Source organism: Accipiter gentilis, chromosome 31 (genome assembly GCF_929443795.1).
Source record: "Accipiter gentilis chromosome 31, bAccGen1.1, whole genome shotgun sequence".
In the NCBI taxonomy this organism is placed as follows: Eukaryota; Metazoa; Chordata; class Aves; order Accipitriformes; family Accipitridae; genus Astur; species Astur gentilis.
In genome coordinates, this window is record NC_064910.1 from 3,388,543 (window position 1) to 3,410,765 (window position 22,223).

General features: G+C 43.3%; 1 protein-coding gene across 4 annotated transcripts in view; it reads right to left on the reverse strand.

Moving 5' to 3' along the window:
• Positions 1-19,272, reverse strand: part of RASA3 (RAS p21 protein activator 3) — a 134,423-nt gene extending 115,151 nt beyond the window's left edge. For 3 of the 4 annotated variants that reach the window (XM_049834086.1, XM_049834085.1, XM_049834084.1), the window contains exon 1: positions 18,960-19,271. In XM_049834086.1, the coding sequence (XP_049690043.1) occupies positions 18,960-19,014 (55 nt within the window). In that variant the 5' untranslated portion in view covers positions 19,015-19,271. Of the gene's footprint in view, positions 1-18,959 lie in introns of all 4 variants that reach the window. The other variant, XM_049834083.1, reaches the window with a different exon arrangement.
• Between the last annotated feature and the right edge of the window lie 2,951 nt (positions 19,273-22,223).

Sequence of the window (22,223 nt, forward strand, 5' to 3'; positions counted from 1 at the left end):
TCCACATTGCAGAGGAAAAGAAAAACAACACACCCACAAATCATTAATCTCTTGCAAACCATAAAACTCAAGTAAGTGGTGTTGAGACTGCCATTCCCCATTATCAGACCCACACCCAAACCTGTTTAAATTGTACCTCTTCCATTAGTTTGCTCCCTTTCGTAAAGGCAAAGTACATGTAAACACATATGTTCATAATTTGTCTTGTAGATTAGAAGCTGTATTTCCAATCTTAAACACAGACCCTGCCTTGTTTTCTTCAGGAATCAGAGGTGATAAACGCTGTCAGTCAAACTACATTCAAAAATGAAAGAGACGGGGCACATGTACAGTTCATAACTGCAAAATAACCACCTAAAGTAAATCTGCCAAGGAATCCTATTACATCATTGAGCTTTAACCAGTTACAGCATCCTTGTAGGAATGAGAAGGACACCTATTTATCAACAAGCTTCCTTCCTCACTCATCCCTTCACTCCCCTGACAGATCACCATTAAAAATGCTTTATGACAATCACCTATATCATTTGGGTTATCTAAAATAAAGTTCTCTCACTTGTCGTCATGAAGAGATGCAAATTACCAACAGCTCACACCCAGTGGAAGATGTCTACTGAACAGATAGTACAGCCCTCTGGTCTTCCCTGCAGGGAGGAAAAAGCCACTTAACCAGATAAGCATGTCCTTTCAACTTCTCTCCACCTTCTTGCTGCACCCTTCAGTTCAAAGGAGTACCTAATCTAACCTAGACAGTGCCAGAATCAGCACTGCACTTAAGTAAAAGAGCTCAAAAAACCCCAGTACTAACAGTAGAGCCATGCTATAAAGGAATGTTCAATAACTTATTGTACACTTCTCATGAGCTCTCTCTTCTTCTTGGCTTGGGGAGATCCTCTACCACTTTCTTTACATGACAGTTGTGAAAACCTTTCCTCCCCACCACCCTGCAACCGCTGTCTCCTTATATCTTTGCTTAACTTGATTCCCTGTCACCTCCCTACCCTTACGCAGGCAAGATACCCTGAAACATACAGGAATGCTTGCTGTCCTGCAGCAAGGAATTACTAAACTCACACAGTGCAGATTTTATGTGCGTCTTAAGTGAAGATAAAAATCTCTGAGCAATTTGATTATGCAGAACAAGCCTCAGATAAATTTAATAGTATTCTCTAGTACTTTCTAAAGTGAATCTTCCATGATATGCGTTCAGACTACAATTCAAAATATTTTGCATGAGTTATCACTCACCTTTTCTGAAAAAAGATGAACACTGATAACTTCTAGCTCTTTTAACCAGGGGGAATTAAAGAGGAAGACTGAGGCACCACATGCCTATCTATAAAATAGTTGTCATGACTCTCCCTTCTGTGGAAGCACCACACTGCAAGTATTGCTGCTACAAGACACACCACTGTCTTTCAAAGCAGGAGGAAACTCAAATGCAAACAGAACCCTTTCATCTCAAGCCCAGGTCTGCAGGGAGAACCACTGGTTGAGCTCAGAAGCTAATTTTTACACAACCCCTCTGTCTGTTGCAAAAACTCCTTCAATATAGCTCCCACAGAAATAGCACAGAGAAGTCTAAAAAATCCTTCAGGGGAAGGGGGGGAAGAAAAGAGACAGGAAACAAAGGAACATTACACTAATAGTTCTCTTCTGCTAATCAACAGAGTAGTGCTGACGTGATGTAAGGGCAGGGTTGCCACAGCGCGGAGAGAAGTAAGAACATGCACCAGAAACTTCACAAAAATCGGACATGGTTTTCAAACTACAGAAAAACGGAAGAATAAATCAGTAAAATAATGTCATAGAATGCGAGCAAGATATTAGCCAAAATACATGGACGAATAAAGGGACAAAACACAGCTGCAAAAGGTTAAAGAGGCTTCAAGAGAATTTACTTTCTTTCCAACCCAACAGTCCAATTAGCAATCATTGTTACATACTATAGCAATAGCTACCTAATACCTCCTGCCTCCCACACACTCCTCCTTATCCACAAAGAGCTGTGGAAATACTCCCCTTCCAGTGTAAGTCACAGTGACTTCAAGAATCCCAATGGGGGGGTTGGCTCCCCTAGCATACAGGATGCAATTTATTGCCACAGTTAGTCTTACAAAACACGCAGCCATATCTTCTGTTATTGCATCTGCGCTTCCTCTTTTCACCCTTTAGGATTCCCACCGTGGCTACCCCAGGATCAGGAACTGCAGATTTTGAGATAAAGGCTAGTCCAGATAAGATCATGCCAAAACATCAGTGGTGCCAGGGCCCTGAGCACAATCTCTCCGCTACCCCTCAGGGGTCTGAATGCCTCAGCTTAAGGCCAGCTGTGACATGGTGCAGCTGTGTAAGCTCAGATCAGGCTGCTGGGAAGAGAGCTGTGTGAGAAAGCCTCACTGGGCACCTTTCTCCACTTTGGAGCTGCATTCCAGCTTGGACACTTGCCCTCGGACCTTGCCAGAGCTATGTAGCCTGGCCACTTGCCTTACCCATCCTGACCCTGAACTGCTGATTTAATTTCCTGGTGTTACCTTGGACCTTCCCATCACTACAGACTTGTCTGGTGATCACCAGGCTCTTGGTTGACCCTGGTTAACATCACGGACCTGCTCTACTCTTGTTTGGCTACCACAGAACTCCCCGCTCTGTTGCCAAGATCACTGCCCTGACTGCTTTGCTGTCACGCTCAGCTTCCAGCTTGCCTTTCTTTACCAAATGGAGCACAAAGTGGATTACGACAAGTGCGATAGGATGACCTCACAGCTTAAGAGCCACATTAAATTAATCTTTTGTTCATTCAGTTCTGCTCTAAATATTAGTAAAACATCCCCCTAAACCAGCAGACCACTGGGAGTTCTGTTACTAAGGTCACAGGGACCATTGGAGTATTTAAGTAATCACTGCTATCCAGAACAGGGCTACACTTGTCAAGGCTAAGCAAAAGGTTATATTTGAAACATGAGCGACCAGCAGCTCTTCAGAAAGGTAAGCAGCGACAATATAACATGGGATGTATTAAGGGATGTATTAAGACTTCTCTACATTGTTTTAGACTCCAAGCAACTAGAACAGAAGTTACTTGCACAAAACATTGCTCTACACCAGGACTGGGACCTTTACATGGCAGTGCAATGCCAAAATTTTCATTACTTCCAGCTTACAGAAAGGCAAAAACTGGTGTTAAACCCTGCAGAGGAACAGGAAGAATCTGAACAAGCTCTGCTGGGGAGGAGCAGAGGGAGGAGGGGTACACAGGGGGAAGAAAAGGGAAAGCAACGATTTAGTACCAGTTTCTTAATAATAGCTTCCTCCTTAGTTTCTATTCTCCAGACCCAAACAGTCACTAAAACTGTTTTCTGCTAAACTCTGTCTGCTTCTCTCAAGTGTTTCAGCTAAAACAGCTAACAACAACTCAGGAGAAGTCAGCGTGTCCTGCAGATGTCCAGATATAAAATTAAGTATTAGGCAGCCCTTGGCTTTAGAATAGGAACTAAAACAATTAAAGCAAAGTCCACAGAAATCCCAGAAAATAGAAATCAGCGTCTTTTCCCATCCTTGCGAGAGTTATTTGCTGTGGTATTGCATTTCATTTCCCTAGTGCTAGATATGCCAGTCAGGACCTTCACTGCAAAAGCCCTACCAGGAGGATGCAGAAGGCATTTGACTTCAAGTGCAGATTGACAAGAACAGGATCTTGAAAGGAAGGAAACAAGACTTGCGGAGGCTTGGCAGGCAGAGAAACAGAATCCTGCTTGTCCTCCCCTGTCCCTTCCCTTAGCAGGGCTCTCACCACCCTGGGCACTGCTTAACCAAAAGCAGTCAATTCCGCTTCTACATACAGCTGGGAGAGTTGCCTGTGAGACACCTGCCCTGTATGTCTCAGCAGGGGGAAGGCACATCTTGAATCAAGTAAGCAGCAAGAAGGAAGACTGCCAGAGTGGAACAACAGCGCCCAGTGTGCTAATTCGCATCCGAGAGCCTTGCCGCTTCTACAAAATTGCCTTCCAGAAAAATCTAGAATTAGATTCAAATTGGCACCATGACTGGTAGATACCGTTTTCCTATCCTGTCCCCCACTTAAGATAGTCAGCCCTGCCTTGGAAAAGGCTGGAAGATAAAGAATTCCATCGTATGGTGAGGAATGCAGCGAAAGAGCTCATCAACAATGCTAGAGCAGGTTTTGAACTGAACATATGTCCAGGAAGCCACGTATTCCACTACAGGAACAGAATACAGAATAACTGCTCATTACACAAGTACCACCCGTCCCGTGGACTGAAAGCAGCACAGTGTTTTCCTTTTATAAGTATATTCTCCTGTAGTGGCAGGAATTTTGTGTCCACAGAGGGATCAGATCAAGATTACAATGGACAACCCTCACGATGATAACCACCAATTCACGTGTTTGACTCTGGAAGCTCACTGGTGCTTAGTGGATGCAGGGGTAGACAATGCAAGCCTTCCAGATACTGGTTCCAGCTGCCAGGAACATGAATGAAGACATATGTCTGATACCATAACATCACAGTAAGACAAGTATCCAAGGCTGTCTTTGAGGCAGAACAGCAGCTATGCATTTCAGTGACTTCCCTAAATCAGGCTGTCTTTAAAATAATTAGTATAAAAACTCATTTACCATTAAGGTTAATTAGGCAATTAATGAACTGAAAAAGATTACACCTGAGGAGATTGTAAAATGAACTAAGTGGGCCAGGTCAAACTTACAGTCTAGCATCTTGAAGCTTTGGGGCTGAACCATCCAATCTGGATTACTACAAGAGTACAAACCAACAGGAATACGATTACACTGTCTACAGCTGAGCTGTAACTGCTGATAGGATCCTGAAGCCTGGGCAAAACTAAAGACCTTTTAGAGGCACCACTAATACCACAGAAGACTTAAAGCAGCATCCTCTTGAGTTAGTTTCAATTTACAGCTAAGTGGTCCACTCCTCAAAGAAATACTTAAGCATACTCTTGATAATAAGCTATTTTGGTCCAAGAATTCTACTTTAGTGTCCGTTAAAAAAAATAATTTAAAATCCTGTTTAAAATAAAGCCAACCCATTGGCTCAAAATGATGTTTTGAAGCTTTATATTGTCATCACTTTCATCCTATGCTGGCTTGTTTTAGTGTTAATCTCATGTTCTCCAAAGAAAGCTATCATTCAACAAACAAAGCCCTGGAAAGCAAAAAAATCTAGCACACGCTTGCTGGGCTACAGCTCAGCCTTCCCACACCCTGCTCCTCCTGCAGCTGTGAAGGCTCAGCCCTCCAGCACAGCTGGTTTCAGGTGTACCATAGGGGACAGAGAATCAACAAACACCTTGTCAGGGGCTACTGGCCAACACAAACAGACTGGTTCTCCTCTTAAAGGATGTCTGCAGCAGGTGAGCTGCATGGATCCCACATGTGATTTTCTAGATGTGTTCACCATAAGACATTCTTTCCTCCCTACCATGCCCAGCCTCATTCACTATACAAATTCTAACCTTGGGAGAAAATTATTCAGAGGGTAACACACCAAAAAAAGAAGTGTGCATCCATGTCCAAAACAATAACAAAAAGAAATATCAAATAAATGCACAGCACCTGTACTAGACCAAAATGCTCCATTGTGCTTTGCTTCTGTCCAGACCAAACCTGCCCCAAGACAAATATCCCCAATTCTATCTCCCGCAGCCTGATACCCTAGAAGATATGTACACTGCAAAACTCACAGCTTTTTCATCATAACACCAAAGACTACCGAATGTTTTACCTGGGATACAACAAAAGCACCGATACATCACCACCACTGCCTCCTCCAAAAGCACAAAGGGAACCAAATTCCCACGTTTAAAGCATAGCTACAAGGTCCTGCCTTGCAACTGACTCCATAGTCTGAAGGGAATGGATGGAAGCTTCTGTCCCCATCTCATATGCTGGAGTTCTGGAGAGCAATAAGGGATCAGACCTAGCCCCATACCCAGTATTTCCTCCAGGCAAGTCACCTTGCAAGTAGTGGGTTTTTCAGATCACATTCTGAAGCAGCTAGTTAGTTAACCCCACACTGTACAAGAGGAGTTTTGGTATACCTGCAGCCTGGCACCAATTCACAGACACGTAGGCTCTTATTTGGTTCCAAGCCCTTATCAAATAAGATATTCATACATGACCCCATTTCGTTCTGCCACTGTGCATGGTCTGTTAAGCACAGTATTTGCTCCTACACAGTTCCCAAAGCAGTGCGAGTAGTACTGCTGAAGTAGGGACCCCACCTTACAAGCATTTGGTACCTCTGGTGATTGTAAAAATCAAACAGCCACCATACAAAAAAAAAAAAAAAGGAAAAAAAAAAGAAAAAAAAAGACATGGAGTTTGACATGGTACAACTATACCCGAGTAAGATTTCACGGGACTGGAAGAAAAATACATTTTCAATTCCAGAGATTCACTTTGCACAAGTAAAGCCCATATTCAAGAGCATGAAGGACAAGTTACCCTCAGGACTAGATAACCAATTCCCATTACCAGAAGCAGGGCATCAGCATACCAGAAGTTTGCAGGTGTTATCAGGAAACTGCAATAATGACAATATATACAACATTTCCCACTAGACTATTACAGAGTTACATTTAATACTGGAGCTGACTTTAAAAGTAATTCAGTTAATATTTCTTTACTTTCAAACCCACAACCTTCTGGAACACTGTCACAGAAGCAGGTGTCAAAACACACTAATTATCAGCCTGTTACAGCTTCACTTTTACTGAAGTTATTTTGCTCTGTTGCAACATCCCAAGTTCCCCCAGGCACTTTTTATTCCCTGTCAAAAACTTCTGCCTCACCACTCAAAAACAGACAGTTGGGAATATTGGTCTGAATAAAAATTAGCTTTCTTTTTTTCTTTTCTCTCTCAGGCAATTTTGCTTAGTAGGCCTAAAAAATAAGAAGCCACAGGGGATAAGGGAGAGAATAAGCATACCACTTACACTATCCTGAAATCTAGTTCCTTCCAACCCTAACATGCAACACCAATTTCCTGAAGTCCACTGCAGGCATGACCCCAGAGAGTACAGAGGCTGGCTCTATACTTCAATATGAGAGGGAAGAGGCATAAACAGTTCCCCCAGCTTTAGTCAGGGGTGAATTTATGACCACTGACCACAACCTCCTTTCTCCATCATCATCTCTGAAGCACTAATAGTCTAAGCCTATTCTGCAGCAACTACCTGGAGCTCATCTCAAAATATTGTACGCTGCTAGTGGGAACTCTGGTGTTTGCACTGGTCAAGCAGAATCACCCAAGGACTGCTGGCTGACAGTGTGCAGCAAAATTAGCTACATGGAACAATTTACAAACACAGGGTAAGACTAATATTTACAGAAGTAAGAGTGGTGTTGGTCAGCTCCTACCTTATGTTTGAGGCAAGAAGTGCTAACAGCACAAATGCAGTTCTTCAGGTATCTTAACAACCTGACATTTGAATACCATACAACATCAGCCACGGTCCCAAACATCAAGTATCTACGCTACAAAATGCGACTCTGAATTTCCAAAGAGGAACGGATCAGAGAATGTTTGCAGAAATAGCTGATGGGTCCCTTCTGCTTACCTACTGGGGACTATTTTACACAAAAGTCAGAACTTAACTGTTATGTTCATGCAGGCAAAACACAACTCCTCCTGATATCAGCAAGTGAACCAGGTTAGAGTTAATGTCCCAGCACTGCAGGTAAACATGGTCTGAAGGAGGTCTCTAGCACCAGACTTGGTCTAGGCTACCAAGAATTCACCTAGATCAAGACAGGGACTTTACTGACAGTTAGTGCAGGGCACAAAACTTACAGGAGCACAGGTCCTCTCTGACCTGAGCAGAGCAGGAACAGGTTTTCTAGGACCTTTACTGCCTCCCTGAAACAGAGCACAACACAGCCTTAAAGTAACAATAATCACCTGAGAGCAAAGTAACTTTGGTTTTACCCAATTCTCAGACACGCTGAGCAGCACTGTTACTTTTAAAGAACAGCAGAGGACCCGAGACCTTAAAAAAAAAAGTGTGCTATCTTACACTGCACCCACATGATCTGCTGAAAGACAGATTTCCGACAACTGCTGGAGTTTCACAGTTCTGCCACTATTTTTGCATACCTTGTGGGAAACAAGTAGCATTTCCCCTGGTTTCCCTATAAAACATGGAATAAATATAATGTGCAACTACCCATATGTACAATCCTTTTAATGTAATCAAATTTGTTAGGGACATCTGAAAAAAAAAGTCAGAAGAAGATAAGCAGCTGGAGTCAGCAGATCTGAAAAACTGATCTGTAGAGGAGTGACAGGTCTCAGTGCTAGCGTTCCTTGCTTCTCTCTGCTAAATTACATTCAAAGAGGCAGCTAAAAATGAGATAAGTATTTCCCCAATATTAAGTTCTCCATGAGAGCAAATGCTGCCATTTAAGAGATATTCCACAGTTCAAAAGTGGAAGGGAAAACAGCCAGTGCATTTCTAAAGAGAAGAAACAATGCTTATAATGCAAGCCTCATCTTAATAGCAAGTGTTTTGTGAAGAAGCTTCTGAGCATGCATTGTACCACTAGAGATCTTTCATGACTACAGAGAGCATGTAGAGAGCAAAGCTATGATCTCAGAAACAGCACTCACCATTGGCAAATGACAACAGAAGGGCCAACCAGTGGACTATGAAGACCGTCCATTTGTTCTGGAAAACTTGGGCCAGCCACTCGGATACACAAATATTCATAAAAGCACGATTTTTTCAGATGTTTTGTTCTTAGAACAAAACACAGTCTTGTGGGGGAAAAAAGCGCAATTCCATTAGACCATTGCATCCCCTCTCTTAGTCACTATTAGGGATCTGCAACAATGCCATCCCAACCAGTAAATCTAACTTAAACATTGCTGATTTGGAAGGGGTGAATTGTTTTTGTTTTAGACACACACAACTCTCACATTGTGTCATACTGTCAGAGCTCAGTTTTCCAAGGTTGTGTTCACATGTTCTGTAGCAGTCACCAGCTTTTCAAACCAGAATCTAAAAGCAACTGTAGGATGTCACACCCTGTGTCTCCTGCAAAATAGATCTAATTTTCCATTACAAACTGGTGATTGTTCCTGGGCAGGGGAAAGAGGAAGAGAGAAGGAGACTAAGAAAGGGAGCTTTTATACTATCTACCAGATTATTTTTTTTTATTTTTACCACCCTCCTTCATACAATTCTACAAGCTGAATGACTGCCAGAAAAAAAACAACAAAACTATTTTTCATTGAAGTATCAAAACAAAACATCTGAGAAGTTTCATGATACAGTTCAATTACACTGTTAAACACAAGGAACATATAGCCACCTTTAAGAACTTACTAAACGCTTTAAAACACACATCTTAGAAGAAGATACCAAGAGAAACAGCTTTCAGAATGCCACACTGTAGTACTGAATGGAACAGGAAATGAGGAACAAAGAAAGGAATTTCATAGATTCCAGATGTACTCTAACACCAGCTGGGAAATACAAGCAAGAATCAACTAAAGCCTTGTAAAAGGCTACCACTAACTGTTTTCTTCTAGAGTTCTTGAACAAAAGTAAGTAGCTGTAAACAATTTGTAAATAGAAGTATTTTTAGAAGAAATTGGAAACAGTAGTAAAAATAAACTTCTTCCCCTCTCTCCTAGTTTTAAGGAGTTTAAAACCCAGCCATCAGCGCATCTGGTTTTTGGAGTTGCTTTTTTAAGTAAAAGAACTCTGTATAAGCAGCTATAACAGAAGCACAATTGTAAATAAAGTATTTCAAGTTGTCAGTTTTTCAATACTTGGAATATTAAAGCTGAATGAAACTTGAAAGCAAGGAAAACAAAAACAGTAAAGTTGATTTATACTACATGCCTTCTATGTAACTGGAATAGAATGGGAATTTAAATTTGTAAATTGCTAAAAAACAAGTTACCAGTCACTCAAAAATGTTGTTCCTACAGCTGTAAATTAAGAAGTTAAACACTAGGTCAAAAACCCTGGAGACAGAACTCCTTCACAAGTTCAAATAGCCTTCTGCTCCCTATGGAACCCAATGTCTCCAACATTTTTTGTTCCTTTTCTGAAACACAAACTCAGTCCTTTCAACGTAAACTTCTTTTAAATGGATTTTGAAACCTCTGAATAAGAAGTACAGTGAAAAAAGAGACAAATCTATTTCTTCCTAATGTCACTGTAAAAGATGAGAAGAAAGCTTAAGCATGCATCTTATGGAACACTGACCTGCATTCGTGGAAAATTCCCCCTCCTCCCATTATTGCAGAAATAGGTGTTGTTCTTTCAAACTTCAAGGCTTTTCATCAATTTGTTGCACATGGCAGAATTAAGATGCTTAATCTCATGTTCGTCCACCTACTACCAGCTTATAAAAAGTACATTATTATTTATGCAAATTAAACACTGCATCAAAATGCTACCTGTTCAAACCTACCAGTCATTCATAAATAAGTGAAACACTCCTCCCTTTTACCATCACATCATAATCCATTTTGGTTAATGGCAATGCAGCCACACAGTTACACACCCCAGCAGTTGTTGGGCTAATGAAGGGATCTTTGTTTTGCCCCAGTGCTCCCTGAGAGGTAATAACAAGCAAATGCACGAGTCTAGTCAGGTAGAAAAATGGTAAGACTTCTGAGGTCTGGAATGAAAACTGAAGAGCAGAACTCTTAATGTACCTCAGAAGTCAGGCAAGTCACACCAGGCTGTAAGTCTTCATTATTTGTGTTCTCTCCTCAACAGAACTCAAAAATACAGATACAAGATACACTACATTTTTTTTCCCTTTCAGACAGAAAATGGGGGGGGGGACAGACTCAAAGCCCTCAGACTTTCCACTGAATCTTTCAAGTTTTTACAGTTGGCAATGGTCCATGAAAAATTTCGAGAAATGAAAATAGGAAAAAAAAAAATCCAGTTCTTCATAATTTTGAAGCTTCACATCCCATTTTGCAAAACTTTCACCCAGAAAAGTCTTCTGTATGAGGAAAACAACATGTGAAGTTTCAGGGAAGTTGCTTTCCCTTGGTAGAGGTTAGGATAGGAGAGGAAGGAAGTTAGATTTGTTTTGTTTTTATTCCAAAACAAAGCTGTTAGTTGGATCCTAAATTCAGTCACCAGTCCACTATGCTGAAGAAATCAAACAGGCACTGCTAAAGAACAGATACTTCATAACGTTTAATAAATACTACTACAATCAGAAGGTAAGAGAGCTATTCAGAATGTGCAAGTACATGATCAGCTTTTCAGTTTAATAAAATACGTGTTATTAACTCCAAGCATATCTCAGGATTCTCCTTGATTTAACCACAAAATAGATGAACCTCTGGTACTAGAAGGTTTCAAAACACAACACTAAGACATACTAGCGCATGTTTTAGCCATTAATATACGCCTTATGTGACTTGCTCCCCAGACACATTAGTAGTCCTCCGACACAGACAAACATATTGGCTGAACATTTGTTGGTCTGAAATCTTTGTAAGTAATCTAAACGTCTGATATTTACATCTTTTACAGTATTCGGCAAAGACTACAGTCCTCCGTCTTTATTCTAGGCTTCTTGCTCTCACATGGGGAAACTAAGATTTATTCTTTAAACACACCAGTTTGCAGAGGGTTTTTTTCACAAGTAAATTGTCACAACATGAGAGGTATTAAGCACTCCTTAACAAAACCAAGTGGATTTCGCCTCATCCTTTCCCCCACCCCCTCCAAGAGAAAAATTGCTACGAGCTACACAAAGACTTAATTCGGCTCTCAGACGCGTAACTACTGGCTTCAACAGAATTATTCACAAATTACACTCCTGTAATGGAGAACTGTCAGTCCTTCATCAGTCAGAGAGTAAGGAAGGATAGAGGAAATACCTGAAGGACTATTTGCAGTCTATAGTGTTTACCTGCTCTAAGAATTTTAACCTGATGTATACTATCAAAGGTATTTTAGAAGTTTTTTTTTTTAAATTGTATTTTCTAATCTTGCTGTAGGCAACACCCTTCAGTGTTTGCATGAGGTCTTCCTTAAATGGGAGTATCAGTGCAATAAATGGTTTCATATGATAACAGAGTGTTCGACAGCACATCAGCTTAAGTAGAAATCTTGCTGTGATGCAAAGAAAGGGATGGGGGGGGTGGTTCTGTTTAAGCATAAACATGATAATCAACATAAGGTGCCTCAGATTTAGAAGACAAGTGTGCAATGGAGAAGCAGGGCAATGTGTGTGAGTATTATCAATTAATACCAACTAAAACACCTAAACTTTCCTAAGCAGCTAAGGCTCCTGAACTGAGTACAAGATGCAAGTAGTTCTCAGGTGGAAGGTCAGAGATACAGATACATCAGTTCGTCAGATTATCCTCTTGGTGGTCTTGCTGGAGTTTTCACATTTGTTCTCCAGAGCAGCTGACCAAGCCAGTGTCTATCAGAGGCTAACAAATACAGCATCATCAAGAAAACACGCACTAATGAAGGGGTACGGACTGAAGAGCATAAAAATATTCAAGCAGTCCCACGACGCTGCCAGTATACACACACGAAAGCAGGGAATGCACCTGCTGTCCCCTCCATCTGATTTCCCAGACACACACACTCCCAGTCAAGCTCCTGATACTTGTCCAGAGACAGCTCTGACGTTCACTTGAGTGCACAGATTCAGCTCACTAAAATGGAAGAAAGCGAAATCCAACAAGAAAAATAAGTTGCATTCTTTGGGCCTGCTTTGCAAATTGAACTGGATTTTTTTTTGTCAGCTGAGGAGCATCAGTCAACAGCAGGTGTGTTTGGGGTAGGGGGTGCTAAAAGTGTTTGCTAGCTGGGAGCAAGATGAGTAAGGAAGGGAAAAAGCAAGACCTGCCTTTTCAGCAGCAACAAGCTGCTAACATGGGTTAGCATATCACGATGCCATGCCTTGGACTGCATTTACAAGAACAGAATTACAAAGCAACATGGGAAACATGGAGAACAGCATCAGGCAGAACAGAGATAGGAGAACACAGGAAGAAAAGCTAATATTGGTATCTACCTGACCCAGTAATTTCAGAATCAGAAGTTTACTTTCAACCACTAATACTAAAATAAAAAATCAGATTAAAAAATTTCACAAAACACACCACTCTTCAGAGTTATTCAATGCAATTAAAAGTTTTCAAAAGCATTTTCTGGGAAACTGCAAGGCCAAGATATCCAACGCTTACATAATGTCCCCATGTAAGAGCATTTGGTACTGTGACCAGCAGATAATCACCCCAATGAGAAGACAAGAAAACACTATTAGTTCTCATGAGAGAGATTAGAGAACACTTTTTTTCAAATGTACTAATTCCAAAAGAGGACAAAAAAAACCTAGAAAGTTTGCTTCCTGACATCAGAGGCCCTGAGCAGATCAGTTTAATGGTTTCACTGCTATGAGTTTACACATTCTAAAAGCCAAGTCACATTGGCTTCCACTGTCACATAGGAATCATTTTCTACTTAAAAGAAAGTTAAGTTATGGATAACTTGATGTCAGGCTGGCAGCCCCAAATGCAAGCATCTTCCATTTCTTCAAAACTTAGTTCACTGGAGCATTTTCCACCGCTACCTTCATTTCCTCCTCTCACTTGCAGAAACTATGCTTCGGTCTCCATTTTTTGCTCCAGCCACGGCTGCTCCTTACAGTCCACGAACAATAACGGCACTCCTCCTCTAGAAATAGCACTGGTCCCAGATCTTTTCCACTCAGCATACTGAACACAAGCTGGTCAGAACACAGCCAACATCAAATTTAGCAGAGTTTGAAACATTGAACCAGCGGTGAAAAATCTGCATCATCTATTCTGCACCCTTCACAGCCTGTCAGACTCAGGCCTTAAATAGCATTGCAGTCAATCAATAACAAAATAAGTTGCCACTATTTTACCTACGCAACATCAGTTTAAGCCGTATTTGTTAACTTTTTAGTGTGCAGAAATGATCTTGAGAAGTCTTGAATATATTCAGGGTAAGACAAATAACTTCTCTTCCTTTCTTTACTTGTTGGTCCACTAACTTTGAAGCAAGAGAAAAAAAGTCATTGTTATCTTTAAAAGAAACATTTTACAGTTCCTAAATAATAGTTTTCTATTATACGTATCTACATATAGATACATATAGGTACCTGGGAAAAATTCTCTCATTCTAAAAATATCTATTCAACAACCTTATGCCCCATTTAAATGGGGATAAATCCTTTTACAGTATTATGCAGTGAGCATATTTAGCACTTCTACAAGTAACCACTTAAGACAAGGCACTAAATCCCAACCGATGACATTACAAGGGACATCTTCTCTAGGCAAAAAAGATTTCCCTGATCAACCTTAGAATTATTAGACTTAAGGGAGGCCTTAAGTTTGTCAGAGACAAGACAGTTGTTCTTTAACCCTACCGAAAAGCAGAGGCATCTCTCAAACATTTATTCCCTATCAAGTTTAATGGCAGAAGGGCGGTAAATACCTTTTCTTGGCAACCGACCTGCTGGAACACTAGTATACTAGCACTTAAGCAAATAGTCTGCCCAACTTCACCCAAGACTCAGTTTCCCAAAGAAAAGTTCAATTGCTTTCACAATACCTTAAACTACGTAGTTCTGTATGAATTAGTAAAGAAGACACAGCAAAATCAAAAAATTAAAAGTCAGAGAGACAGCACAGTCTACAGACCAACAATCAATCCTCATCTAGTCAACTGGGCCATCACAACATAAATGAGGTTTTTGAGTTCTCAGAAAATGGTGGGTTTACCCTTTGAACATAGTAAGCTGCGAGTGGAGCACCAACCCACATCAGGTAGCAGCCAACGTTTATCACAAAAATTTCACAGCTTCGTGCTTCTGACCACACTTAACGCTAAGGAGAGACTATGCTGCCAGAAGTCCCACATTTTAGACTATGACCTCAACAGCTGTAACCAGAAAAGGTCCATCCCTGGCCCTTTCTGAAGATGATAAAACAGCTTTAGAAGTTTAAGAACATCTTAAATTGCAACAAGCCCTCACAGTGTACAAGGGGACCATTATGATCTCTGAGGTCAACAGAGCAACGAGCAAAGGGTCCTCCTCACTTTATTATGGCCCCTGGTAGCCTCTTGATGTGCAGTATCCTCCTGTCCCAATTACAATTCCAAAACTATAGGACAGTTTAACCTCTATAACAAGCTCTGCTACGGCTAGAAAAATACAATCTTAGAGCAGAGCCTAACACTCCTAGATACAAGAGTACTCGATTTCAGGGACATGGCAAGCTTGTTACTTTACAGTGACAATTTGCAAATGAGCCATTTCTTTAGATTTTTCAAATATAAATAATTCCACAAAGTAAAATCTGGCAGAAAGTTTTCCGTGAACTGATATATAGCCTTCCACAGCAGAAATGCTGAATATGAGCTTTTATTTTTTCAACTGAAAGTTTAACAGTTGATGCCATTTAAGGAGGAAAAAAAGTAGCAATTAAGTACAGTATATTTATTAAATATTATTAACAGTACAACACAAGTCATGTTGTCAAGCAGAAGGACTCTCTTTGTAGTTTTTCCAGCCAATCATCAGCCACAGAGCCTTATGTTGTTTCCTTTCAGGTTTTGAAACACTGAGTCATGGAAATATCAGCACTGCACACTTCCTCAAAGTGGCAATCTTATAGGAAGTGTTTGTTTAGTCTTACATGACACATTGTTTTGTTTATGTATAAGGGATTCCGGTAAAAATAATTTTCAATTGAGGAAAAAAAGACAAGAGGACAACAGTTTCAGCTATGGGAAGCCAAAATAAATCAATTTCAAATAGACATTTGAACAGTGCATTCATTAGCACAGCTACTACTTTTTTCTTTTTACTGTACGTTACTTCCTTGCAACAGACAGGAGCAGAAGTAGCCAGGCCATTGAGTTCTTTCAATTCAACAAACCACAAAACAAACCAGAAACTGGACAAGAGGTAGCACAGTAACAATTTTTCTTAACACTACTACCCACAATGACAGAGTTCACATCATTGCTCCAGAACTTCAGTATCTCAATGAGACAATTTTTGGAAGCGGCACATTATTGGCAGTGCAACAGAATGAGGGAAACACTGGTTCCCAGGAAGCTCAAGGGTTCACGTTTTCAATAGATGAAACAGATGGCTCAAGCCAAATCCAAACATGACTAGAAACACCACCACTCAGAATGGGGAAACAAGCATTCAGGAGATCTGGGATATAACTACCCGTCTAGCTAAATACAGCTGATTCTATGCAATGCATCAGTCTCAAAAGGACAAAGTTACACCAGCAATAGAAAACACCTTCATTTACCTGCAGCTTCTTCGAGATACAGGACAAGACCCAGCCACAGCAACACATTCCATTAGGGCATTCAAACATCTCTACGCTACAGATGTTTTGCACAGCCTGAGGCCTCCAAACTGCATCAGCCTCTCTATTAAGAAAGGCACGCCACCGCGGGTGCCCCACCCTGATCTCACAGTGTGTTTGCACTGATTCTTCAAAGCACCAGTCCTACATTTCATCAGATTTATACCAAGGCGTACTTGTATATCAGTGCCGCCATTCACAATTTGCCAGCAAAGGTGCTACAGAGAAGGAAGCAACTTACCAGATCAAGCACAAAATATCTGAAAGTCAGAGACTCGTCAGAGCTTGGCCATGAAACAAGTTCCCAAAGAACCAGAACTGACCACTTCTAGAGAATGATAAATCAAAGCAAATCCAGATGTGAAATTACTTATCCCTTTGTCCTCAGATAACTTAACCCATGAAAAGATTCAAAGCCTCCTGTCACTAGAGAAGAGAGAAACCTACAAGATACTAGTGAATGGCAACCACTGAAAGACAAATTTACTCTTGGGAACAGCTGCCAAAAGTAGTGTCCCTCCAATGTTCACCATCTACTTTCAAACCCATTCACAGGATTTTTTGCAGGGAGTCTACAAGCCTCTGTATACAGTTTCTTCAGGATTAGGATTGCTTTACAAGGCAATCCTACAAGAAATACTCCCTCAACCCATCAGATCAATCCTGCCACTTCTATTTTTCTGACAAATTTCACAAAAGATAGTCTGCTACAGAAAGGTATTTAACTTTCAAAAACAAATCCCAGAAACTCATGCTCCTGCCAGAAAAGCTGATGAATATGCCTTCAGGTACTTTCTAGTGAAGAGAAGGGAAGAGCTCGCTTTTGTGCGTACCTATTACCGCCCTCTGCTGCATTACAGCAGAAAACCTGGGCGCAGCTGCGCTCCAGAAAGCGCCTGGCATTATTCTTGCAGTTCATTGAGTAAAAAGACCTTCTGCTTAGAAGGCAGAAGTGAAGCACCCGTGTACCGGTGATGCATGTAGCTTTTCCTACTTACTATCCACGCTAAAAGGCAGCAGGAATCCTTACTGCAAGCTCTCATGAGGACTCTGATAACTGAAGTCAGTAGTAGGATTAACTTTAGTCCCCGATTTAATGAGATTAATCTCAAGTCTTTTGCTGCTGTTATTATCTTCGATCTCTTCTACCACTCAAAGAAATTCCCACACTCTAGTAACATCAATCATTTAGGTATGACAACATCACCGTTCTCCTCTCAAAAAAAAACCCAAACCACCCAAGAGTCATCATCCTATATATGACATGTGTTCCCACTCCTTTCACTAAAAATCACCAGACAGGAACAACCTGCAATAGCATCACTTGCATAGCATCTGAATTTCTCCCTTGCGAAAAGACTTCTTTTTTTTTTCCCAGTCTCCTCTTTGAAAAGAGCCAGAAAACAAGTCTCTGACCATACTTCATAGCCTTTCTGAATCTGTTTTCTGGATGTACAAAAGAACACAGAATCAACACGTAACTTTATGTCATAAAATTTTACTTCTTAAAACCTGTTATCGCTAAACTACCTGCTAACAAGTAATAAAGAAAAGACCCCAGCAATGGTCTCTTCGAAATGCTAATGCCACTATCCAATAACGAGATTTCCTACACAAACTCAAGCTGCAGTTTTAACCGACGTGCCGACTGCCGGTTGCAAATTTGCTTTTACACGCACGGAGAGGCAAGCGCAGGTTTTTCAACACCGTGAATAGGAAGCTACAAGCCCGACTCCCTCCGTACCCACCACTGCGAGCCCGGCGCTAAACTTTTCCACTTCCCCTCCCGCTCCCAGCCACCCTGCCCCGTCTAAGCGAGGCGAACGGCTCCCTCTGCGTACGGGTCCGATTCTGTCACGGAAACGAGGGATTTCCCTCCCAGCCGGCACACTCAGAACTCTACCCAGGGAGAGTTTAATCTGCACGCTGACATCTGTCGCTTACTTTCTAATAATGTGGTTTGGAACTCGATCAACAGCCAGGAGAAGAGTGAAATCTCCAAAGGCGAGCCGGTGGAAGCCGCGGAGCGGCAGCCTCAGCCCGTCCCGCTCGCTGAGGCACCGGCTCCTTCCCCACAGCCGCTTTTGGTTTGTTTTTTTTTTTTTGGCCGGTTTCGCACCAGCTTTGCCAGGGACACACCGTACTGAGACCCGCTGACCGCCTTCAAACTTTTAGCGCGTAGCGTAGCAACGAAAAGGAGGGGAGAACAAGCAGGAAAAAAAAAAAAATAATAATAATCGCGAAATCCCCCTAATACCCTCCGCCGCCCGGACTCCCGCCGGCGCCGCTCGCCAGCCGGGCGCGCACCCCGCTGCCGCCGGCCGGCCTGTCACCGCTGCCGCCGGCCGCCTCACAGGCACCGGCCGGCCGCCCCTCACGGCACCGCTCCCCGCCGGCCCGCCGCGGAGCCCCGCGGGCACCGCCCGCCCCGCCGCGACCCCCCGCCAACCCCTCCCCCGGCAAAGAAGCGGACGGCGCCGGGTCCCGTCGCCGCACCGGCGCTCCCCGCTTCAGCCGGGGGCTTCCCGCCGTCAAGTCAACCGCCCTCACCGATTTTAATCCTGACGCTCTGGAAGACCCGCAGCCCCTCTTCCTCCACCGCCATGGTGGTGGTTGGTGGTGCCGCCGCCGCCGCGCCTGGCGCTCAGCGGTGTTCGAGCCCCGCCGCCCCGGAGACACGCGGGCCGAGCCGGGGACGAAGAGGAGGAGGAGGAGGAAGAAGAGGAGGGGGAGGCAGGCGAGCTGCTCCGCCGCGACGGGAAGGAGAAGGAGCGGACGGCTCGGACCGCGCCGCCACCGGGCTGCAGCCTGCAAGCGACCGAGCGAGCGGAGCGGAGCGCAACGCCCGCCTCTCCCCCTTCACGCTCCCAACTCCCGCCCCTCCTCTACCGCCGCCGCCCTCTCATTGGCCAACGGTGTAGCCGGCCGCGGCGTTCATTGGACCGCACGCCTGCTGAAGGACGGGGAGGGGGGAAAGGAGGGAGGAGGAGGAGGAGGAGGGTGGCCGGGGTGAAGGGGGTGGGAGGGGCGCTGCGGTGCTTTTACCACAGCTGGCGCGCGCCGGCCGCCCAGCTGCGGCGGGAGCTGAGGTGGGGGGGGGGGGGGGGGGCGCGCGCCTCCGCCTCAGCCGGTCCGGTCCCGTTCCCGCCCTCGCCCCCGTCTGTGAGGGGAGCAGGCGGAGGGCGTGAGGGGACGGCTCCGTTCCTCCCGGTCTTGGAGGAACACCGAGCCCTGCCGGGAGTCCCGAGGGGGCAGCGGATGGCGGGGGGGGGGGGGGGGGGGGGAGGGGAGCGGGAAGGCTGACTAACTCTGTGGCCGCACCAACCGTCGGCCCCGGGCGCGGGGCCTGGGCGTCATGGCGAAGGGGAGAGGGGGATGTTCGGGTCCTCTTTCCCAGAGAGCCGTGAAGAAAGGGCACTTGCGATGGCCCCGGGTTGAAAGGCATTCGTTAGCGGGGAAAAGAAGTCCCGTGTTAAACAAACCAGCCCGTTGGGGACTTGGGAGCAGGCCAGTCTGTCTCCTGGCTCCACCTGATCGGCGGCAAAGCTCGCTCTACCTGATTGCATGGGAAGAGCAGGGAATTCAGACTTGCATGATTACACATTCAACAGCAAGAAACAGGACCTGTGTCAGCAGTCAGTGCCAAACTTCGGGTCTTGTAAAGTCAGAAACTGAAATACTCCTTCCCTAGAGGTCTGGCAAAAGCAGAGCACAAAGTTCAGTAGAGGTCTGCAGATTACATTATTTTAAAAAGTAAAAAAAAAACAAATTACCTTTGGTGCAGACAGTCACAGCTCCCCTGAGGAGGCTTAGAACGTCCCTACGCAGAACAGCGCGGGCACATCACACTTTGAGAAGCACAACAAAATGCCCTTTCTCAAGCCTGCAGCAAAAAGAAGGAAAAAAAAGAGGAAAAAAAACCCCACCATCAAATGCCTTCCCACTCTAGCTATAATTTCAGAAGTAAAAGAAAGGCAAACAGACTAAGGTCAATCTATGCATACATTGAGAAGCTAGTACTGAAAGAACCAAACTATTAAAGGACAGCAAGAACTCAGAAGGCAAATCCCAAGCCAGCCACATGCAGTATGAATTCTGTAGGCAAGAAGTTGTCCAGGCAAGCCAGAAGAATACAGTTGGGCAGTCCGTCATTGCTTGAATCATGGCAGGTAGAACACATAACAAACTCCCTTTATTTAAAAAAAAAAATAAATAAAGTGAGATGTTGAAATATGTAAGAGCAAATGAACACTTGGGAAGGAGCTATAATGGCGGTGGAAGTCAGCTTGTAGGACAGCCTGGTGCATCTGGGTTTTCCAACACAGGTATGGGCCTAACTCTGAAGGAAACTGGCAACCTCACAGCCAAAAAAGGAAGTAGTGAGTTATCTTAAGGAGCTGCCTGACTTACTGTGTTCTCCTTGTCTGTACAGCCAAGTGACATATGTAATTTGATAAAAATACTTTTATAGCAGAAGACTATGAAGTGATTTTGTAAAGCACAGGCTTCCATTTACCAACATCCATACCGTAATTCCCTCCTCCTCGCTGCAATATGCCCAGTGTCCTCTGTAACCTTATTACATTATCCCCGTTCCACCTACCCTGTGTCATCTCTTCTCCATAATGCTCCCAGCTCGCCACGATACTTCAGCTCCTCTGCCCGCTGGTCCTTTGCATCCCCCATACCTTCAGTGCTCCCTGTCCTAATAACCTTCAGCATTTTTTTCACCAAGGCCTCAATTTCACCTGTCACAATACTTCTGACTCCCCTATTTTTGTCTCACCTTCCAGCTGGACAAGAGGCAACACAAGCAGCAGCCTGAACAGAAGCTACAAGAATGCTGATCAGATAGCTCACATTTTAAGGACAGTGACTCAGGCTGGCCAACCTGTTGTTGCCTCTCAGATGCTAGATGTGACAAACAAACAGTTTTGGAGTACACATGTTGTACAGGTCTGTTTTAACACTCTGTAGATGCTCATAGATAAAAAGGAATATACAACAGCTGTTGTTGCTTTTGCTCCTTCGCCACACATGCACACACCTTGAACATATTTGCACAAAATAAATACAGGCCCACTGAGTCATCTCAATGAAGGAGAACGGCAAAGCAACTGTTACACATAGTGGTGTACACAGGCAGAAACAAGGACTTTCAGCTGTAAGCAACTGGATAAAGTTTAGCTAAAAGCAAAGGAAAATGGATCCTATTGCCGGGATGCCTATGAGCTGACCCCAAATGAGCTCACAGATTGAGCTTACAGATCTCTTTAAAAACACGTCATCTTTGTACTTGTGGTGATTCAGTAACCAAAGAAACTTCTTCTACACACTGATACTGGGAACTGATAAATCTTCCGCAACAGCATCAGGGAGAAACCTGCTTCCATGTTCTAAATATTATAGATATCTCAGATAAAATATTTTACTTCTCTCCGTTTTCTGCGTGTGCCTTTGGTACATAAAGACTTCAACTGACCTTGTTGCCTCATCTGAAGCTTTTCTCATCTGCAGAAAGTTGACCCCAAAGTAGTCATTTAAAAAAAAAATCAATTTACCAATTCTCTTCCCAGCATTTGCTGCTGTAAGAGTTATGCTTAGCAGATACTCAACAGACTATCCTGCCCAATTTGCAGTTGTGTTCTTTTCAGACAGTCATGGTACTTCTAGCTCCTTTATGTCCAGGAAACAAAACAAGGCATCTACCTATAACCCAGTTACTATACATTCACAAAACGAGGCTATACATAAATTTCCCACCCAAATTTGCAGTCAGACCCCACTGCTCTTAAATCTAATTTCATTTGACCC